The sequence below is a fragment of the Engystomops pustulosus genome, chromosome 6, assembly GCF_040894005.1.
Source record: "Engystomops pustulosus chromosome 6, aEngPut4.maternal, whole genome shotgun sequence".
In the NCBI taxonomy this organism is placed as follows: Eukaryota; Metazoa; Chordata; class Amphibia; order Anura; family Leptodactylidae; genus Engystomops; species Engystomops pustulosus.
The window spans coordinates 173665835-173687787 of record NC_092416.1 but is presented as its reverse complement, the minus strand read 5'-3'; the positions used below and the strand labels follow the sequence as shown (position 1 = coordinate 173687787).

The window sequence follows — 21953 nt, the reverse complement described above, 5'->3', positions numbered from 1 at the left end:
CAGTATAAGATCACATTGAGTAGAACATCCCAGGCAATACTCATATAGGATGTCAGTCCCTGCATGTGGGTTTTGCTGTGATTGTTCCTTTTAATGTTGCTGTATATACAGGATATCCACATTTCAGGTTCTTTATGGTCCTTTTAGGTTCTCGAGTCCAGGATATGCTGGAGAATGATAACTCTATGATCCCGCTCTTCAGGCCGTCACCGGACTATAGGAGCAGTGAGCACAGTGCCCAGGTGAGGCGCTCAGGAAACATGTAATGCCCTGTAATACTGATCACTTTTTCATCAGTATGTGATCAGTGGGGGTCCAACACCTCAACCCTGCACCAGATCAACTGTTCTGAGCGCCAGGAGCTATGCAGAAGGTGCAGTCCCTTGTATAGCGCTGGTGCCAGCTCAGCTCTCATCCTTCTGAATGGAAGCTGACCTGTAGTTTACCAACCCCACAGCTCTACAATGGTCAGAGCCGGCTGCTTCCAGCTCTATACACTGTATTGGTTCCTGTGCCAAGAGACCGATAGAACAAATGGGTCTAGGTACCTTGAGGAAGGGCCATCACGTTTTGAAAATGAAATTGGGGGGGACCAGTAAACCCCTTTAAAGTTTTCTCTTTACTTTAAAGGGGTTTTCTGACATTCTGCAGCTTTAGCTTAAAAATACATTAATCTCTTTTCAAGAGAGATGGGTTTCTGGGGCTTCCAGTCCTGTGTATAAAGTAATATACATTGTGCACATGCATGCTCAGCCAATCACTGGTCTCGATTTGTTGCTGCCATCATATGCACATTACATGTGACCTCATTTGTTCCAATCTGACAGGACTGGAAGCCCCTAGAACTGTTCCCTGAGAGCTTTTTCCAAAACACCTTTCCACATTTCCATTCTATTATTCCTGTTTTGCCTATGTGATTATCCTCAGGCGCTATCTACCACTGACCAGGGCCTGGGAGAAGTGGATGTAGCTGCCTCTGCCCACTCCAAGACCACCCTGACAGATCTGCTTGACACCCTGAAGCAGCTGGAAGAGCCAGAACCACTGATGGAAATCAGAACAGAGGGCAAGGACAAATTTCACTGGATTGATGGGGTAAGAGAGTCATCTGGCTGCAGGTAGATGGAGGATCTCTAGATTCAGAACTTATGCAACCATATTGGAGGCCATGATTGTAGCAAGCTCACAGCCCCCATAGAGGCATATTACACCTCGGTCATGGTGCAGTGAACACACTGGGGCACATTTACTTACCCATCCCGTCCCGATCCCCGCTGTGCGTTGTCCGACGAGGATTCGGAGCTGCCGCGATTCTCTAAGATTGTGCGTCCGATATCCTGCATGTGTCGCTTCCCCGCTCAGGTCCGCAGGAGTTCACTTTCTTCTTCCCGGTGTATGTGAGTGCATGGCTTGCGACACAATTTTGAATGTTAAATCCCGCACTCAGTCCGAATAAGTCGGGTTGTCCAGCGGCCACACCCCCCGATTTGTGTCGCATGAAAGTTGACGCAATTGCGCGAAAATCTGATTGTGTGCGCCAAAAACCCCAGTTAAATGCGTTGCCAAATAGAAAAAGTTGGGAAACCCGATGAAAATGCGGTCCGCAGACCCTTAGTAAATATGCCCCATAGTGTCTCATCGCACCATGACCAAGCCAAAAATTCCTGTCTGTATTTATGGTGTGTCTGCTCAGCCGGGAGAGATGAAAGCACATTGTTGCATACATGAGGCCATAGACTACATATAATTTACCTTCTTCTATTCCAGGACGCTGATACATCTCTCACGACTGATAACCTGGAGCGTCACAGTCAGATGACCCGCAACGGACCGGTGGAGCAGAAGGAGGTTCATAGTGGAGCTGGGACCCTTCTATCTGAGGCCAAACTGCAGAACATCATCAGCTTTCTGGATGAAATGGAAAAAGCAGAACAGGAAAGACCCCGGTCCTCTGGCTCCAACACCCACCGAGGGGTAAAGTAACCCTAACCCAGATCTACTATAACTTTACTTTCAAAATAAGTTGAGATACAGTGCCACTCATATCCATAGGCTGTGTCTGGTATTGCAGCAAAAATACTTTAAAAGCTTTAAAGGGAACCTACCACCACATATCTACCTATAAAGGTAGAAGGGGTGGTAGGTGGATGAATGGGACGTGAGGATAGCCCTTTTTGGGCTAATCCTCACGTCCCGGCTATCTTTTAGAAAAGTTTATTGCAGGCATATGCAAATTTATTTATGCGGCTACTGGGGCGTGGAGTAGCCGGACATGAGGCTACTAGTCGCGGCTACTCCACGCCCCAGTAGCCGCGTTACTTTGCCTACCATTTAATCTTCGGCGCGCAGCTCCTCGTAGCTGCGCGCCCTCGTCCTATTCCCAGGCCTGCGCGGCTCCGGGACCGGAGCTACTGCGCATGCGCAGAAGGCTGCAGATGCCGGGGGACTCGGACGAGGACGCGCAGCTACGAGGAGCTGAGCACCGAAGATTAAATGGTAGGCGGAGTAACGTGGCTACTAGGGGCGTGGAGTAGGCGTGACTAGTAGCCTCATGTCCGGCTACTCCACGGCCCAGTAGCCGCATAAATAAATTTGCATATGCCTGCAATAAACTTTTCTAAAAGATAGCCGGGACGTGAGGATTAGCCCAAAAAGGGCTATCCTCACGTCCCATTCATCCACCTACCACCCCTTCTACCTTTTATAGGTAGAATCGGGGTGGTAGGTTCCCTTTAAAAACTTCAGATCATTATACACTTACACTTACATCGGATTCCAGTACAACACTGCCCCTTGAGGACAAATTACAGAAGGCAGAGGGAACAAGTCTTAAGAGAACATTGGGTGCTAGATTTATGAATTTATTATGGTTAAGGTTTATTAATCTGGTTCCCATCTGTCTTGGGTGCAGGCGCTGCTGTCTGAGGAGGAGCTGAATCATCTGGAGCAGGCATCTGCTGTGGCCACCGAGGTGACCAGTTCCATGCTGAAGATGAGACTGGAGCTGGAGGAGAAGAAGAAAGCACTGAGTCTTCTGCAGACTGCACTGGTGAGTGTCTCCCATGTGACATCCTGACAGGGAAGGGAGTCCTGCCCAACAGTATGGTTAGGAGGTACACACTTCCTGACAGCTATGCTTGGTGTGCCAGATATCTGGCCCCCAGGTTGTCCTCCGGTTGTGGAATTACTGACCTGAGTATAGAGACAGAACAAGGGGGCACCACAGCAGTGTAGCAGCCCTTTAATGAATCTATGTAACTATACTCTAGGTTATGCAGCTATTCCCAAAGTCTCACCATATTCTGCTAGGGTTCTCTAGATTATAGCACAGTGGTGGCGAACCTATGGCACGGGTGCCAGAGGTGGCACTCAGGGCCCTTTCTGTGGGCACTCAGACCATCACTCCAGGACAGAGTTCACCAAATAAAGCGACACTTCATTGACTGTTTGGAACTGAGGGAAAAGTGAAAAGGTGTTGACAGAACTGCAATATCTTTAGAGGTCCTCATTCTAGACCAGGGGTCTCAAACTCAATTTACCTGGGGGCCGTTGGAGGTAGATTCTGGGTAAGGCTGGGCCGCATCAAGTTTTCCACACAAAATGCGCTTACAAAATATCATTATTCAGATTCAAATGTCACGGCGTCTCCCAGTGCAAGGAAAGCCCCGAGCTGGGAGACGTGTTTTCTCTATGAACGCGTCCTGTGTACCGAGGGGTCCCAAGCTCCTACCGCACTGAGCCCAGTCAGGGACACTCCATTCCCCCCCCCACCCACCCGGTACTTGTCTCCCCGTGTCCCTCCCATCGAAGAAGATGAAGTCGCCGCTCTGACCTGCACCAAGTGCGTTCAGAGCGGCGACTTCATCTTCTTCAAGTACCGAAGGGAAGGGGATTAACCGGTTACGGGCCCTTTCCTGTTTTTTCATGTCCATTTTTCACTCCCCACCTTCAAAAAACTATAACTTTTTTATTTTTACACGTAAAGAGCTGTGTGATGGATTGTTTTCTGCTCAACAAATTGCACTTCATAGTGATGGTATTAAATATTCCATGCCATGTACTCGGAAGCGGGAAAAAAATTCCAAATGCAATGAAAATGCATTTGCGCCATTTTCTTGTGGGCTTGGATATTACGTCTTTCACTGAGCGCCCCAAATGACATGTCTACTTTATTTTTTGGGTCGGTACGATTAAGGGGATACCAAATTTGTATAGGTTTTATAATGTTTTCATACATTTACAAAAATTAAAACCTACTGTACAAAAATATTTTTTTTTATTTTGCCAAATTCTGGCGCTAATAACTTTTTCATACTTTGGTGTACGGAGCTGTGGGTGCTGTCATTTTTTGCGAAATTTGATAATATGTTCAATGATATCATTTTTAGGACTGTACAACCTTTTGATCACTTTTTATAGATTTTTTTATATTTTTCAAAATGGCAAAAAAGTGCCATTTTCGAATTTGGGCGATATTTTCCGTAACGGGGTTAAACGCACTGAAAAACCGTCATCATATTTTGATAGATCGGGCATTTTCGGACACGTCGATACCTGATGTGTTTATGATTTTTACTGTTTATTTATATTTATGTCAGTTCTAGGGAAAGGGGGGTGATTTGAAATTTTAGGTTTTTTTATTATTATTTTTTTTTTTTAAACTTTTTTTTATTTTTATTTATACTATTTTTCAGACTCCCTAGGGTACTTTAACCCTAGGTTGTCTGATCGATCCTATCATATACTGCCATACTACAGTATGGCAGTATATGGAGATTTTCCTCCTCATTCATTACAATGTGCTATCAGCACATTGTAATGAAGGGGTTAAAATGAAATAGCCTCGGGTCTTCGGAAGACCTGAGGCTACCATGGAGACGGATCTCCGCCCCCCGATGACGTCACGGGGAGCGGCGATCCCAGGTAAGATGGCGGCGCCCATGCGCCGCTATCTTTTTGAGGCTGCCGGCAGCTTTGTCGGCAGCCATCGCTGTGAAAGCACCCGCGATCGGTGCTAGCACCGATCGCGGGTGTTACCGGTAAGTCTTTGCTGCAATATGCAGCAAAGACTTACCGGCTATGGAGAGGGCTCAGCCCGTGAGCCCTCTCCATGCAGCGCGACCCGGTGGGGGCCGCAAAATATTGTCCCGCGGGCCGCAGTTGGCCCGCGGGCCGCGAGTTTGAGACCCCTGTTCTAGACCCTTCATTCTTCCTCTACAGAGAGACCCTGGATAGAAGCTACAATGATAGTCTGCATTTGTCCTCCTTCTTTCGACTGTATTGGTGGCCTCAGGGGCTGGTACGATTGAAAGATGTGGAAGAACAACTAGCAATAAGTTACTGCTTAAAATGCCATGTTGGCACTTCACGGTAAATAAGTGGATTTTGGTTGCAGTTTGGGCACTCGGCCTCCAAAAGGTTCACCATCACTGTTATAGCATATGGGCCCACTCCCCTGGATTGTCTGGAAGTCTCCCCAAATATAAAGAAGATCTTGCCGCCCCTAGCAGGGAAGGTTAGTCCATTGCCAAACTACGAGGGGAGCTACACATGAATTTTTATAGCTCTCACTGAGTAGTGGTAGTAGTAGTGGCCTAGTAGCAGACATGGGCAGTGGTATCTCCCTAGTGATAGCTGTCTCTGTAATATGTCCCCATCATCTTGTGTCCCCCTCCCCACAGGCCCAGCAGCGGGAATTAACCGTGCGACATGTAAAGCAAACGGAGAAAGAGATGAGCTACCAGCTAAAACAGCAGAGCGAGCAGTACGAGGCCACCATACAGAGGCACCTCAGCTTCATCGACCAGGTATCCCATCAGTATAACAATAATTCTTTATATAGCGCACACAAATTACGCAGCTCAGCACAGAGCTTGCCAAATCAGTCCCTGTCCCCAATGGGAGGAAACCCATGCAAACACGGAGAGAACATACAAACTCTTTGCAGATGTTGACCCTGAGACTAGAACCCAGGACCCAAGCGCTGCAAGGCTGTAATGCTAACCACTAAGCCACTGTGCTGCCCCACACCTCCCAGTGTTCGTATTTTACATAAACTGTATAACTGATCTGACAAGTTCTGATCTGACTGATCTGCAGCGCTGCAGACGCAAATTAAAGGACTTATTATTGTATAATGGAAAGTTCTGCAACTTTTCCATATACTGCGTGTATCATTACCATTTCAAGATCTCTGCTAGCTGTGCATGCGATGGAAATATTTGTTGATCACATCCTGCACTGACACACTGTGATGGGCAGAGATGGGCAGCTGTGTGAGCAGTGAATGCTTCTATTTAGTGACCTCAAGCAGAGGTCTTGTGAATAGGGAAGAAGTGTAATACAAACCCGCACAATTGTACCGAGGATCAGTCACTACTGGGACCCACAGCAATAACAAGAATGGGGGTCCTGCTCTCCCTAATAAATAGGGTGAGGGATCCTGCATGCAGCATCAGCACGTTATCCCCTATACTGGGGATACTGATCCAACACTTACACCCTATTAAGGAAGGTAATGAATTAGCGGTTTGGGGGAGGGATGTCCATGACATGACGAGTCATTACTCTCCGCACTGTCACAGCTCATCGATGACAAGAAAGCCCTGAGCGAGCGCTGCGAGTCCCTGGTAAGTGAGCTGAAGCAGGTGGACCACAAGTACTCCAGCAAGATCTCCCAGATGCAAGAGCAGCACGAAATGGTAAGAAGAAGAACCGTCTTATACTCCATTCCCTGCCAAAGCTGCATTCAAAAGTCTCTAAGCCTCAGCACCCTCCAAGTATCAACCTTTCTAATGATTCATTGCCTTCTCTTGTTGATTTTGTTATCTTTCCCCTCCCCCTTTTCCTCCTTCTCTTTGCTTTCCCCCAGGTTTGGCAAACTCTGGGCCCCCTGTGCGAGGTAATAGCCCTGTACATGCACCCTGCACGCCCCTACTGTTACACTGTGCAGAAACCTCACCAGTCCACTGTCTTATATGTGTGTCCACAGCATGACCTGTCACTACTTTATACTAACAGGTCCAGCTCCTCACCCATGTGTCCCACTTTAAATGTGCACCATGTTGCATCCCCCCTATGTATGGGTCGCCATAGATAGGGGGAAAATATCGGAACAGCGTAGATTTGATGAGTTTTTTAGCTTTTAGCGAAACTTTAGAGGTTATTCATAGGAACTGAGCTGTAGTACCAGAAGCAACCCATAGACAATGGGGGCGCTGTTGCTTCACAAAAGAACCAATAATTTGGTCCTTGATTGTTCCCTTATGTTTCCTGCCAGTCTCCTGTTTGCCGGGTCTCTCTGTTTTGCTTTGCATGAAGTTTCAAGAGGGCGTAACACCATAAATATTGCCTGATCCGCATGCACAACCACACTGATTGTTAATCCCTATGGTCTAGTATGAGTGGGGGAAGGGAAGTGACAACTATAGGGAGCACATGTCACACTCGGGGAAGCGGTTGTCACTTCTCCTGGCCATTGTCATTGTGACACTTCAGCACAGCTGTGTATAATACTGCCCCCTAGGGGCCTATTATGCTCCCTTGATCATAAATGGAGCACTGCATAGCGAGTTCTGTGACTAAGGGGTCTGGATCTCTTTAGTACTACAGCTTGTATCCAACCCCCGGTCACATGATCTAATGGCACGTTGACTCCTGCGAGGGGAAGACCACATTACACGGAGTCAAATCATTATGTAAGTGTAACTGCAACTCCCCTGGATCTTGGGACATCATCTAATGTACATCAGAAGTGGAGAACCCCTTTTATTCCCCTTTTATACCCCTTTATTTAAATCCTGTCTAACTGCGGTCACCACTAGGGGGAGCTCATTAGATTTTTGAGCAAAGTAACAGGTAAAAGATACTTCTTCTTCCAAAGTTCTCAGTACTGCCCCCTGTTGGCACCATCACAGGTGATAGCGACTAGTCAGGTCTTAACCAGCATCCTAAAGACAAACTGCAAACAGTCCCTTGACATCTTGTCTTCCAGGAGATGAAGAAGCTGCAGGAGCTCATGACAGCGACGGAGAAAGTGAGGCGGGAGAAGTGGATCGACGAGAAGACCAAGAAGATCAAGGAGATCACAGTGAAGGGTAAATGTGAGGGGGATGTGTAGAAATAGGAGCTGCAGTACCAGATATGGCCATGAATGAGGGTGGCGCTGTATATCGGATTCAAAAAAATTCTTATTCTTTATAATGTTATTAAACTACCATCGGCCCTTTATTCATCGCTCTGCATCAGATTTTTACTCCTTCTGGTTTAGTTATAGCCATTACTGGGAAAGCTGGGTTACGTTTAAAGGGGGGGTTTTCCCACAAAAGATAATTTTTCCCACTAAAGTCACCAGATTTAAACTACTTGTCCCCTCAGGTAGAGGATGAAATGTCCTTTCTAGAATTCCAGCTTTTATGTGGAATTTCACCTGTTTACATGTAAAAGAATCTCCTCCAAAGTCAGGCAAATATGACTCTTCTCATCTCAGTTTCACACGAGATGAGTCAAGTTTTACTGGTTGCCTGGGAAAGTCCTATGCTTCTTTCTTGAGTTCTATGGCACTTAGAAACATGCTACTGGTGTTATATTAAAGGTAAGAATCTCATCTTCCAGATGGTTGTGTGAGCTACAGAACCAGAGATACTGGCAGCTAAAGACATAGTTGGAAATGCAACCTGCAGGTAAAGAAGCCATTCCTGCCTATTTTTTAACTGCCTGTATGTCCAGTTCTAAAGCTCACAGAAACAAAAGCCTCATGGGATCTGAAAGACGAGATCCTTATCTTTAATACGACACAAGCAGCATGTTTCTAGGTGCTAGAGAACAGAATTGAATTGAAACTCCCCTTGCAACCACTATTCTTGACTCATCTCATGTGAAAATGAGTCATATTTGTCTTTAGGGGAGATTTTTTTTTTTATATAGGTAAATGGATGAGATTTCCTATAAAGTGTGAATTCTAGAAAGGTGAACGGTTCCCTTTTAAACTGTGAGTTTTAGTTCAGTTTGGGTCTGACTAGTGGAAACACCGCGATCCTGTGTATCCTCATCTGAACAAGTTTTGCTCTTAAAGGGAACATTTAAGGGTGAAGCCCCTTAAAGGCAACCTCTTGGCAGTGATCACACACACATGTACATTGTCTTTTGCAGATATGATTATATATTTGTTACTTTGTATACTCTGTAGACCTAGAAGTGACTCAGTTATTCTACACCATAGAGAACTTGTAATTCCCCTCGGTGACCACTAGGTGTGCTGCTCCCCCAGGCTGATGCCGTGTATCCTCTTCTCCCCCTCCAGGGCTGGAGCCTGAGATCCAGAGACTTATATCCAAGCACAAGCAGGAGATCCGCAAGTTAAAGGCTCTGCACGAGGCGGAGCTGCTGCAGTCAGATGAGCGCGCCGCGCAGCGATACGTGCGCCAGGCCGAGGAACTGCGCCAAAACCTGGAGCGAGAGAAGGAGGAAGTGAGCCAGAGGGAGCGGGAGCTGGCCAAGCAGAGGTGAGGGGCCACACTGACTACTAAAACTCACAGCTCAGGGTTTGTTACAATTGCACCCAGCCTGGATACTTCTGATGGATACAAACTACTTGCACTACTGTAACATCCTCTCACCACTGCTGATGGGATATTTAGACCGGATACAACTGTAGCAAACCCTCAGCTGTGATAAGTACAGGCTGGCTAACAGCATGCAGATGTTACACAGGCTGGTGATGTTACACAGCAGGTTTTCGTTCCTCTGTGCAGGTACGAGAAGCAGCTGGGACACGAGGAGCAGTCCCTGCAGGAGCAGCGCAGGCGACTGTACAGCGAGGTATCGGAGGAGAAGGAGAGACTGAAGCAGCAGGCCGCCAGGTGAGAGACGCCCACCTACTGTCACGGTAGGTGGGTCACTACCCTGCACTGCCAGGGAGAGGGGTAAGTGGCATTGTCCCTCTGTTATTCCTCATGTAAGTAATAAATTGCCAAAGGGGCGTGAACTATCCCCTGAGGAGGTGTCTCTGCACTGGCAGCTCTGATTGGATAGAGTCAGATATGACAAAGTAGTGATGACCACAGATTTCCAGGAGGAATAACAGAGCCGCCCATTCCCTTATGTGATTATCTCACAGGCAAAGAGCAGAATTAGAAGAACTTCGGAAACAGCTAGAAGACAACTGCTCCCTGGCCACCAGGGTCCTAAAGGAGGAGTACGAGAAGAGCAAGGAGGAGCAAGAGCGCCGCCACCAGGTGAAGCCCAGTGCAGGCATTGGGGAGGGGGAAGACGGTTTCCTGGATATGACCTATCCTCTGCCTATAGATGATGAGGGGAGCATAAGACATCTGTAACCTTCCCCTTTATGTAGATTGAGCTGAAGGCCATCAAGGAGCGGCTGGAAATAGAGAAGGAGGCGTGGGAGCAGAACTACAGGAAGAGGGAGGTAAGTGACCACATCACAATGTATATAATAATGGTGTACTTCCCCTTTAAGGTTCAGTTCTGTAAATCTAAGGATATCCGCTTATTTTCAGGAATCCTGGCTCCTCACCAGGGAGCGGGAACTAAAGGAAGAAGTGCGGAAGGGGAGGGACAAGGAGATCGAACTGGTGATCCAGCGGCTGGAGGCCGAGATGTCAACCGCCAGGGAAGAATGTGAGCGAGCCGCCGAGAACAGGTACCGGCTACTTAGTCCTTGTGTAGTGATAATCAGCGCACATAGAGGATTTGTGAGCAGCAGTGCCACCCTTTTGCACAGGCTGAATATGGTAATGCAGGTCCTTGCTTTCACATGAATGGAGCTGATCTGCAATACCAGGCGCAGCCTGTAGGCAACTGTGGCGCTCTACCCATATTCGTATTAAAGATTCTGGGAAAGCTGGATGACCATTCCTTTGCAGTAACTGCCATTTAAAGGGATCTGCAGCCAGTGTTGGGTATTGTACCTGGAAAGATGTGTAATCATACCGTAAAATATGGATTTATATTCTAGGATTGTACTAATGGCATATCCTGACACTGCTGTGCTCTTAGCTCTCTGCTTTGACCTTCTCTTCAGCCCTCCTCTATCTGCTCTCAGTATCAGCAGTGATTAAGAGACTGTTAAAGCCGTCATTTGGAGCATAGGGGGGGGAGGGGCTCTGGAGCTAAGAGCAAAGCAGTGTGAGGATACCTGGAATTAGAATCTTGCATCTCACAGTCCTGCTGCTACTAACATACACAGCGCTATGATTACACACCTCCCCGGGACCAATAACTAACACTGGCTGCAAAGAGCACAGTCAGAGCTGCTGACATGTTCCCTTTAAGTGACCCCCACTGACCTCAATGTGACTCATTTGTGTCCCGACAGGATTAAGAGAGTTCGCGAAAAGTACGAATCTGAGCTGCAGGAACTGGAGCGATCCGAGAAGAAGTCACATGACCGTTGCAACCAATTAAAAGGGAGGGTGACGGAGCTGGAGGGAGAACACATCAGACTGCAGGGACTCCTGAAGCAGAAGGAGCAGGAGGTGGAGGACCTCAGGAAGGTGAGGGGAGGGTCTCTTTCCTTGTTACTGGAAAATACAGTGTTACTTTTTCCAAATATTTTTGTTTTACCTTGCATTTCTCTAGTCACAACTAGAGCTGCATCTAAAAACCTGACACACTGTAACAAATCTAGTCTTCGGTACCGTTATGCTCTGCTGTCTGCTGAATAACATTCTGGGTCAGGATGGATTTAGATTGCAGGATTGTATCTTCTCCAAGTGCACTGAATTGAGTTCTCACACTGCTGTGCTCTTAGCTCTCCGCATTGAGTTTCTGCACAGTCCGTAGCTGCTGCTATGAGTAACTGCTGTAGTATGCACCCAGGAGGCTGATACAGCTTTTGCTTAGAGGGGGCTGTAGAGCAGCTCAGTGCACAGAGCACAGCTGTGTTAGTAATGGATCCCCTTTAAAGGGCCAGTTAAAAAATTACATTTCCCACAATGCACTGAAGGAAACACTAAACTAACCCAACATTGCGTGAGATTTGTCATAATGCACTGTCAGAGGTAACGCAAACCTCTTGATTTTGAATGCAGCTCTGGAAGTAACTAGAGCAGGAGACACGATTTAAATCGACGTAAAAAAAAGTGGAGTTCGCCTTTAATTTTACTTCCTGCTGATGTTGTTATTACAGATTACGGAGCGCCTGAACGAGGAGAGGAGGAGCCTGTCCGACGTGATCCGCCAGGAGTTTGCAGATCGACTTGTCACGACTGAGGAGGAAAACAAGAGGTTAAAAATAGAGTCCTCGGAGGCTCAGGCGCGCCATCGCCTGGAGCTAGAGAGGGTGACACGGGAGAAGGAGGAGGAGCTGGAGGAGGTGCACAAGAGGTGAGCATGGGGCAGCCTGCAAAAATTTTCTTAAAGGGAATGTCTATAATGTGCCATCAAACCTAGGACAACCCCTTTAAGACATTTGTAAAATGAGAAGACCAATATTTTGAGGGAGACCCTTTTCTACCGGTGTCCATTCACCTGTGAGTGGACTGTTTAATGTTCCCACAGGGTCATGCGTTCCTGAAACACTTTGCGCTGCTGTGAAGCTGGTTATTTTTACCAAGTCAATCGAATCATATGGGATAATGGATTTTCCTTGAGTTTTCTTGAACATCCGAATCCTGACCTCCCTGACTGATTAAAAAAAATGATTTCTTTAGCATTGTTTACACAGTGCCATAAAAAGAGTTGTGGCTATGGATGGTACTGCACCTGAATGGTAGTGAATTGTAGGACTGGACAGAGCATCAGCCATATGTATAAGGTTATGTCTGTATGAACAACAAAAATGATGTGACCCCTTCATAGATCTGATCGGGGGCAGCCGTGTCCATTTTTTTTCTGTTCCTTTCTTGATAATGAGATTTTTTTCAGAGTGAAATCTGCCATAGTGAAGAAAGAAGAGACTGTGAACAGCCTGAGGAAGCAGTGCGAGGTTAGTGACCATGAGGGGATTGCAGGGAGATTTCAGCTCTGAAGTCTGCAGAATAGTGAGTGCAGCTCTGGGGTATAATACAGGATGTAACTCAGGATCAGTACAGGATAAGTAATGTCATGTATGTACACAGTGACTGCACCAGCAGAATAGTGAGTGCAGCTCTGGAGTATAATTCAGGATGTAACTCAGGATCAGTACAGGATAAGTAATGTCATGTATGTACACAGTGACTGCACCAGCAGCAGAATAGTGAGTGCAGCTCTGTAGTATAATACAGGATGTAACTCAGGATCAGTACAGGATAAGTAATGTCATGTATGTACACAGTGACTGCACCAGCAGAATAGTGAGTGCAGCTCTGGAGTATAATACAGGATGTAACTCAGGATCAGTACAGGATAAGTAATGTTATGTATGTACACAGTGACTGCACCAGCAGCAGAATAGTGAGTGCAGCTCTGGAGTATAATACAGGATGTAACTCAGGATCAGTACAGGATAAGTAATGTTATGTATGTACACAGTGACTGCACCAGCAGCAGCAGAATAGTGAGTGCAGCTATGGAGTATAATACAGGATGTAACTCAGGATCGGTACAGGATAAGTAATGTCATGTATGTACACAGTGACTGCACCAGCAGCAGAATAGTGAGTGCAGCTCTGGAGTATAATACAGGATGTAACTCAGGATCAGTACAGGATAAGTAATGTCATGTATGTACACAGTGACTGCACCAGCAGCAGAATAGTGAGTGCAGCTCTGGAGTATAATACAGGATGTAACTCAGGATCAGTACAGGATAAGTAATGTCATGTATGTACACAGTGACTGCACCAGCAGCAGAATAGTGAGTGCAGCTCTGGAGTATAATACAGGATGTAACTCAGGATCAGTACAGGATAAGTAATGTCATGTATGTACACAGTGACTGCACCAGCAGCAGAATAGTGAGTGCAGCTCTGGAGTATAATACAGGATGTAACTCAGGATCAGTACAGGATAAGTAATGTCATGTATGTACATGGTGACTGCACCAGCAGAATAGTAAGTGCAGCTCTGGGGTATAATACAGGATGTAACTCAGGATCAGTACAGGATAAGTAATGTCATGTATGTACATGGTGACTGCACTAGCAGCAGAATAGTGAGTGCAGCTCTGGGGTATAATACAGGATGTAACTCAGGATCAGTACAGGATAAGTAATGTCATGTATGTACACAGTGACTGCACCAGCAGCAGAATAGTGAGTGCAGCTCTGGAGTATAATACAGGATGTAACTCAGGATCAGTACAGGATAAGTAATGTCATGTATGTACACAATGACCGCGCCAGCAGCAGAATAGTGAGTGCAGCTCTGGAGTATAATACAGGATGTAACTCAGGATCAGTACAGGATAAGTAATGTCATGTATGTACACAGTGACTGCACCAGCAGCAGAATAGTGAGTGCAGCTCTGGGGTATAATACAGGATAAAACTCAGGATCAGTACAGGATAAGTAATGCCATGTATGTACACAGTGACTGCACCAGCAGCAGAATAGTGAGTGCAGCTCTGGGGTATAATACAGGATGTAACTCAGGATCAGTACAGGATAAGTAATGTCATGTATGTACACAGTGACTGCACCAGCAGCAGAATAGTGAGTGCAGCTCTGGAGTATAATACAGGATGTAACTCAGGATCAGTACAGGATAAGTAATGTCATGTATGTACACAGTGACTGCACCAGCAGCAGAATAGTGAGTGCAGCTATGGAGTATAATACAGGATGTAACTCAGGATCAGTACAGGATAAGTAATGTCATGTATGTACACAGTGACTGCACCAGCAGCAGAATAGTGAGTGCAGCTCTGGAGTATAATACAGGATGTATCTCAGGATCCGTACAGGATAAGTAATGTCATGTATGTACACAGTGACTGCACCAGCAGCAGAATAGTGAGTGCAGCTCTGGAGTATAATACAGGATGTAACTCAGGATCAGTACAGGATAAGTAATGTCATGTATGTACACAGTGACTGCACCAGCAGCAGAATAGTGAGTGCAGCTCTGGGGTATAATACAGGATGTAACTCAGGATCAGTACATGATAAGTAATGTCATGTATGTACACAGTGACTGCACTAGCAGCAGAATAGTGAGTGCAGCTCTGGGGTATAATACAGGATGTAACTCAGGATCAGTACAGGATAAGTAATGTCATGTATGTACACAGTGACTGCACCAGCAGCAGAATAGTGAGTGCAGCTCTGGGGTATAATACAGGATGTAACTCAGGATCAGTACAGGATAAGTAATGTCATGTATGTACACAGTGACTGCACTAGCAGCAGAATAGTGAGTGCAGCTCTGGGGTATAATACAGGATGTAACTCAGGATCAGTACAGGATAAGTAATGTCATGTATGTACACAGTGACTGCACCAGCAGCAGAATAGTGAGTGCAGCTCTGGAGTATAATACAGGATGTAACTCAGGATCAGTACAGGATAAGTAATGTCATGTATGTACATGGTGACTGCACCAGCAGAATAGTAAGTGCAGCTCTGGGGTATAATACAGGATGTAACTCAGGATCAGTACAGGATAAGTAATGTCATGTATGTACATGGTGACTGCACCAGCAGAATAGTGAGTGCAGCTCTGGGGTATAATACAGGATGTAACTCAGGATCAGTACAGGATAAGTAATGTCATGTATGTACACAGTGACTGCACCAGCAGCAGAATAGTGAGTGCAGCTCTGGAGTATAATACAGGATGTAACTCAGGATCAGTACAGGATAAGTAATGTCATGTATGTACACAATGACCGCGCCAGCAGCAGAATAGTGAGTGCAGCTCTGGAGTATAATACAGGATGTAACTCAGGATCAGTACAGGATAAGTAATGTCATGTATGTACACAGTGACTGCACTAGCAGCAGAATAGTGAGTGCAGCTCTGGGGTATAAAACAGGATGTAACTCAGGATCAGTACAGGATAAGTAATGCCATGTATGTACACAGTGATTGCACCAGCAGCAGAATAGTGAGTGCAGCTCTGGAGTATAATACAGGATGTAACTCAGGATCAGTACAGGATAAGTAATGTCATGTATGTACACAATGACCGCGCCAGCAGCAGAATAGTGAGTGCAGCTCTGGAGTATAATACAGGATGTAACTCAGGATCAGTACAGGATAAGTAATGTCATGTATGTACACAGTGACTGCACTAGCAGCAGAATAGTGAGTGCAGCTCTGGGGTATAAAACAGGATGTAACTCAGGATCAGTACAGGATAAGTAATGCCATGTATGTACACAGTGATTGCACCAGCAGCAGAATAGTGAGTGCAGCTCTGGGGTATAAAACAGGATGTAACTCAGGATCAGTACAGGATAAGTAATGTCATGTATGTACACAGTGACTGCACCAGCAGCAGAATAGTGAGTGCAGCTCTGGAGTATAATACAGGATGTAACTCAGGATCAGTACAGGATAAGTAATGTCATGTATGTACACAGTGACTGCACCAGCAGCAGAATAGTGAGTGCAGCTATGGAGTATAATACAGGATGTAACTCAGGATCAGTACAGGATAAGTAATGTCATGTATGTACACAGTGACTGCACCAGCAGCAGAATAGTGAGTGCAGCTATGGAGTATAATACAGGATGTAACTCAGGATCAGTACAGGATAAGTAATGTCATGTATGTACACAGTGACTGCACCAGCAGCAGAATAGTGAGTGCAGCTCTGGAGTATAATACAGGATGTAACTCAGGATCAGTACAGGATAAGTAATGTCATGTATGTACACAGTGACTGCACCAGCAGCAGAATAGTGAGTGCAGCTCTGGTGTATAATACAGGATGTAACTCAGGATCAGTACAGGATAATTAATGTCATGTATGTACACAGTGACTGCAGCAGCAGCAGAATAGTGAGTGCAGCTCTGGAGTATAATACAGGATGTAACTCAGGATCAGTACAGGATAAGTAATGTCATGTATGTACACAGTGACTGCACTAGCAGCAGAATAGTGAGTGCAGCTCTGGGGTATAAAACAGGATGTAACTCAGGATCAGTACAGGATAAGTAATGCCATGTATGTACACAGTGATTGCACCAGCAGCAGAATAGTGAGTGCAGCTATGGAGTATAATACAGGATGTAACTCAGGATCAGTACAGGATAAGTAATGTCATGTATGTACACAGTGACTGCACCAGCAGCAGAATAGTGAGTGCAGCTATGGAGTATAATACAGGATGTAACTCAGGATCAGTACAGGATAAGTAATGTCATGTATGTACACAGTGACTGCACCAGCAGCAGAATAGTGAGTGCAGCTATGGAGTATAATACAGGATGTAACTCAGGATCAGTACAGGATAAGTAATGTCATGTATGTACACAGTGACTGCACCAGCAGCAGAATAGTGAGTGCAGCTCTGGAGTATAATACAGGATGTAACTCAGGATCAGTACAGGATAAGTAATGTCATGTATGTACACAGTGACTGCACCAGCAGCAGAATAGTGAGTGCAGCTCTGGGGTATAATACAGGATGTAACTCAGGATCAGTACAGGATAAGTAATGTCATGTATGTACACAGTGACTGCACCAGCAGCAGAATAGTGAGTGCAGCTCTGGGGTATAATACAGGATGTAACTCAGGATCAGTACAGGATAAGTAATGTCATGTATGTACACAGTGACTGCACCAGCAGCAGAATAGTGAGTGCAGCTCTGGTGTATAATACAGGATGTAACTCCGGATCAGTACAGGCTAATTAATGTCATGTATGTACACCGTGACTGCACCAGCAGCAGAATAGTGAGTGCAGCTCTGGGGTATAATACAGGATGTAACTCAGGATCAGTACAGGATAAGTAATGTCATGTATGTACACAGTGACTGCACCAGCAGCAGAATAGTGAGTGTAGCTCTGGGGTATAATACAGGATGTAACTCAGGATCAGTACAGGATAAGTAATGTCATGTATGTACACAGTGACTGCACCAGCAGCAGAATAGTGAGTGCAGCTCTGGTGTATAATACAGGATGTAACTCAGGATCAGTACAGGATAATTAATGTCATGTATGTACACAGTGACTGCAGCAGCAGCAGAATAGTGAGTGCAGCTCTGGTGTATAATACAGGATGTAACTCCGGATCAGTACAGGCTAATTAATGTCATGTATGTACACCGTGACTGCACCAGCAGCAGAATAGTGAGTGCAGCTCTGGGGTATAATACAGGATGTAACTCATGATCAGTACAGGATAAGTAATGTCATGTATGTACACAGTGACTGCACAAGCAGCAGAATAGTGAGTGCAGCTCTGGAGTATAATACAGGATGTAACTCAGGATCAGTACAGGATAAGTAATGTCATGTATGTACACAGTGACTGCACCAGCAGCAGAATAGTGAGTGCAGCTCTGGGGTTAATACAATTTCTTCGTTAGTGCAGGAGGCAGTGGGTGGGGGGGGGGGACTAGTGGTCGGGGGTCTCCTCAGTCATATGATGACGGCTCTTCCGGTGTTTTGTCCTGCAGGCGGCAGTGAAGAGGGCCGATCACTTGGAAGCTCTCCTGGAACAGCAGCGCAAGCAGCTACTAAAGTGACCCCCTGGTTCTCCCCGCTGCCCCCCGTGTGCCCGCTCGTGCCTCACCTGTGACAGACACTACTGCAGGACATTTAGTTTGTGCTTTTGTCTTTTGCACACTTTTCGTTGGTGCCTCGTTTCTAATTATAAAACTATTATTTTTTTTAATACTTTTGGTCTGACCTGGTTTATTAGAGGCTTGTTAAAGGGGCGGCGCAGATTAAAGGGGTCTTCCGGATGTTCTAACTCATATTAGACATCTGTGTTTTGAAACCCTGCTAGGGGTGCAGCACAGGGCATAGTTGTCAATTCCCATCCCCCACTTCTTGCAGTAGCTGATACAGACTGCAGGGGGCAGTAGTGAGCAGCATCACTCACCTCATGGATCTGCCCGTCTTTGCTCCTGCAGGCTGATGTAATAGACTGTAGAGAGAGAGGGATACGGGTAAGGTCACTGGCAATGGGGGACCCGCCAAGGAGCCGGAATACGGCAGTCAGGGCACGGCCATGTCTGATTTATTGGGAACCTGTCACCAGGTTTTTAGTAAATGACAGATCCACAAACCTGATGTGTTATGAAAGATGAGATTCCTATCTCCAAAATGACACCAGCAACATCTTCCTAGATGCTATAGAAAAGAAGATAGTGGCATCTGAAGTGACTGTCTTCCTTTAGCTTCTAAAAGTGACTCATCTCAGGCAAAAATCTGTCTCTTCTTTGTTCATTATCAAAGGACTTTGAAGGAGAATTTTTTTTTTTTATATATAAGTAAAGTGATGAAATTTCACATAAAAGAGGGAATTCTAAAGAACATTTCATCCCTGGGTAGGAAGTTTAATGGGGTAAAATCTGCTGACAGGTTCCCTATTAAATTCCAGAATTTTAAATCTGCTCCAGTGTGACGCTGTTACTCGGACTACCTGTCTCCACCACTAGAGGGAGCTCACTGCCTACAGCTTCTGCCTCCTTTGCAGGACCTTTTTAGGAAAATTTAGTGACCTTTTATGTGATACTTGCTTAAAACCTACCTAGTGACACGGTGTAACAGAGGTAGAAAACAATGAAGAGCCCCTGTGGGTGGAAGTAAATCAAGAGTTAATGGATATATTCTGGAAACATTTGGTTTCCATATAGCTAGAACGGATGATTTTAGGAAAAGTTGTCCAGCCCAACCGCAGGACGGGTCATATTTTACCCTTCAAATTAACTAGGGGCAGGTTTTTAGCTGCTTGGAAACCGGACAGCAGGGGTTTTGTTTCCCTGCAGCGCCCCCGCAGGAGAAATGAAGCATTACATGTAGCTCAGACTAAATAATCAGTTCTTCAGAACCAATTCCATCCTGGACAAGAATCCTGGTCTCCTCTATATGATCCTCAAATGTGGGTTCCAAAATTATTGTAGCCCCCTTGACCTCAGAACAGATTTCGGAGGACTCCACTGTAAAGGTGTAAGGACAATAACCTGATGCTCCTCCTATTGGATCATTCAATATAATCTCATGGATCTTCATGGAGGTGGCCTCCAACTTAGATACATATGATCCACTTACATCAAAGTTCTTCATGGTCCGGTGAAGGAAGGTCCAGAATCCTGATGACACCAACCCGGGTGAAGGAACCTGGAAAGAAGAGCAAAGGGGAGAACGTAAGGTCCTCGTCACATGACTGTGTCCAGAAGGAGGACACCACTGAAGCCCTTATGTTAGGTGTCCGTCTCATTATCTTATGGTCACTCGTACTCCTGTTCCGTCCAGGTTTAGGAGTCCAGTGGGCGGTGCTACTCGCTAGTCTTCTATGTATAATTGTACTCTGTCCTGTAATTGGTTTCTCCAAAATTGGGGACATTTTTATGACTTACCGAAATAATATGGTCAAGTAGATTGAGGAAAGTCTCTGCCATGAGCGGATGTTGTCCTCCAGTTCTGGTGGAATAATCTAGGGATTCATTTTTGGGAGGTGAAAGGTCTCACTAGCCAAAATACAAAATAATGTCCTAGAAAGGTCAATCAAGTGACGTCTGCTCCAGTGATTGTTATTCACTCGCCTCTTATTCCCCTTTCAGCCCGGGCGGCCATGATGACTTCTTTTGGATGAATACATTGACAACTGGGTGTTAACAATTGTGGGAGATTGTCCCTGCAGACTCTGTCCAATCAGGACTGATTGTTTAAGGACACGCCCAATTTGACAATATGGGAAAGGTAACACCCAGCTGGAAATGTATTCACAGATTTCTAGATGGAATAACAGAGGAACAGCGAGACAAAGAGTTATATAAAAATCCCTAAATAGAAATATATTCTATGACAGAGCTGACGGGAGAGATTGCCATGTGCTGCCCCGTGTGGCCTGATAAAAGGAATAGTGTCTTATCTACCCCTAAAAGCTGCTCCTTATCTGCTGCTCCTGAGCAAGCCTCAGGAGTCCTGCGGTTGCCCCAGTAACTGAACTGCCTGGTCCAATACTGCAGGTCCTGTGGTCACATTGTAGCAGGAGAGAAGCCAAGGAGTAGTTTATACACTGACGGGGTGTCCACCCTGTACTATACTACTACTCCTATACTGTACTGTATGGATACTGCATAGTACTACTACCCCTATTGTATATGTATGAGCACAACACAGCACTACTACTCCTATACTGTACTGTATGGATACTGCATAGTACTACTACCCCTATTGTATATGTATGAGCACAACACAGCACTACTACTTCTATCCTGTACTGTATGGACACTGCTTAGTACTACTACTCCTATCCTGTATATATGGGCACAGCACAGTACTACTACTCCTATCCTGTATATATGGGCACAGTACAGCACTACTACTCATATCCTGTATATATGCACACAGCACAGTACTACTACTCCTATCCTGTATATATGGGGCACAGCACAGTACTACTACTCCTATCCTATATCTATGGGCACAGCACAGTACTACTACTCCTATCCTGTATATATGGATACAGCACAGTACTACTACTCCTATCCTGTATATATGGGCACAGCGCAGCACTACTACTCCTATATCTATGGGCACGGCACAGTACTACTACTCCTGTCCTGTATATATGGGCACAGTACAGCACTACTACTCCTATCCTGTATATATGCACACAGCACAGTACTACTACTCCTATCCTGTATATATGCACACAGCACAGTACTACTACTCCTATCCTGTATATATGGGGCACAGCACAGTACTACTACTCCTATCCTGTATATATGGGGCACAGCACAGTACTACAACTCCTATCCTGTATATATGAGCACAGCACAGTACTACTACTCCTATCCTATATCTATGGGCACAGCACAGTACTACTACTCCTGTCCTGTATATATGGGCACAGCACAGTACTACTACTCCTATCCTGT

At 45.7% G+C, this 21953-nt stretch overlaps 1 protein-coding gene and 1 long non-coding RNA gene across 6 annotated transcripts in view; one reads left to right on the top strand and one right to left on the bottom strand.

Moving 5' to 3' along the window:
- Nucleotides 1-18738, top strand: part of CEP131 (centrosomal protein 131) — a 29375-nt gene extending 10637 nt beyond the window's left edge. For 4 of the 5 annotated variants that reach the window (XM_072112502.1, XM_072112504.1, XM_072112501.1 and 1 more), the window contains exons 11-27: nucleotides 148-242; nucleotides 928-1095; nucleotides 1768-1974; nucleotides 2912-3049; nucleotides 5682-5807; nucleotides 6585-6701; nucleotides 6872-6901; nucleotides 7994-8096; nucleotides 9302-9503; nucleotides 9753-9860; nucleotides 10118-10235; nucleotides 10352-10426; nucleotides 10518-10660; nucleotides 11336-11513; nucleotides 12149-12345; nucleotides 12886-12946; nucleotides 18519-18738. In XM_072112502.1, coding sequence (XP_071968603.1) covers nucleotides 148-242; nucleotides 928-1095; nucleotides 1768-1974; nucleotides 2912-3049; nucleotides 5682-5807; nucleotides 6585-6701; nucleotides 6872-6901; nucleotides 7994-8096; nucleotides 9302-9503; nucleotides 9753-9860; nucleotides 10118-10235; nucleotides 10352-10426; nucleotides 10518-10660; nucleotides 11336-11513; nucleotides 12149-12345; nucleotides 12886-12946; nucleotides 18519-18587 — 2135 coding nt within the window. In that variant the 3' untranslated portion in view covers nucleotides 18588-18738. The remainder of the gene's footprint in view (nucleotides 1-147; nucleotides 243-927; nucleotides 1096-1767; nucleotides 1975-2911; nucleotides 3050-5681; nucleotides 5808-6584; nucleotides 6702-6871; nucleotides 6902-7993; nucleotides 8097-9301; nucleotides 9504-9752; nucleotides 9861-10117; nucleotides 10236-10351; nucleotides 10427-10517; nucleotides 10661-11335; nucleotides 11514-12148; nucleotides 12346-12885; nucleotides 12947-18518) is intronic. The other variant, XM_072112505.1, reaches the window with a different exon arrangement.
- Nucleotides 2852-21030, bottom strand: LOC140065048 (uncharacterized). Its single transcript, XR_011847853.1, has 5 exons — nucleotides 20427-21030; nucleotides 20119-20187; nucleotides 19598-19640; nucleotides 18947-18991; nucleotides 2852-3004 (listed from the first exon to the last, which is right to left on the bottom strand). It is a non-coding gene; the product is annotated as an uncharacterized lncRNA (long non-coding RNA).
- Between the last annotated feature and the right edge of the window lie 923 nt (nucleotides 21031-21953).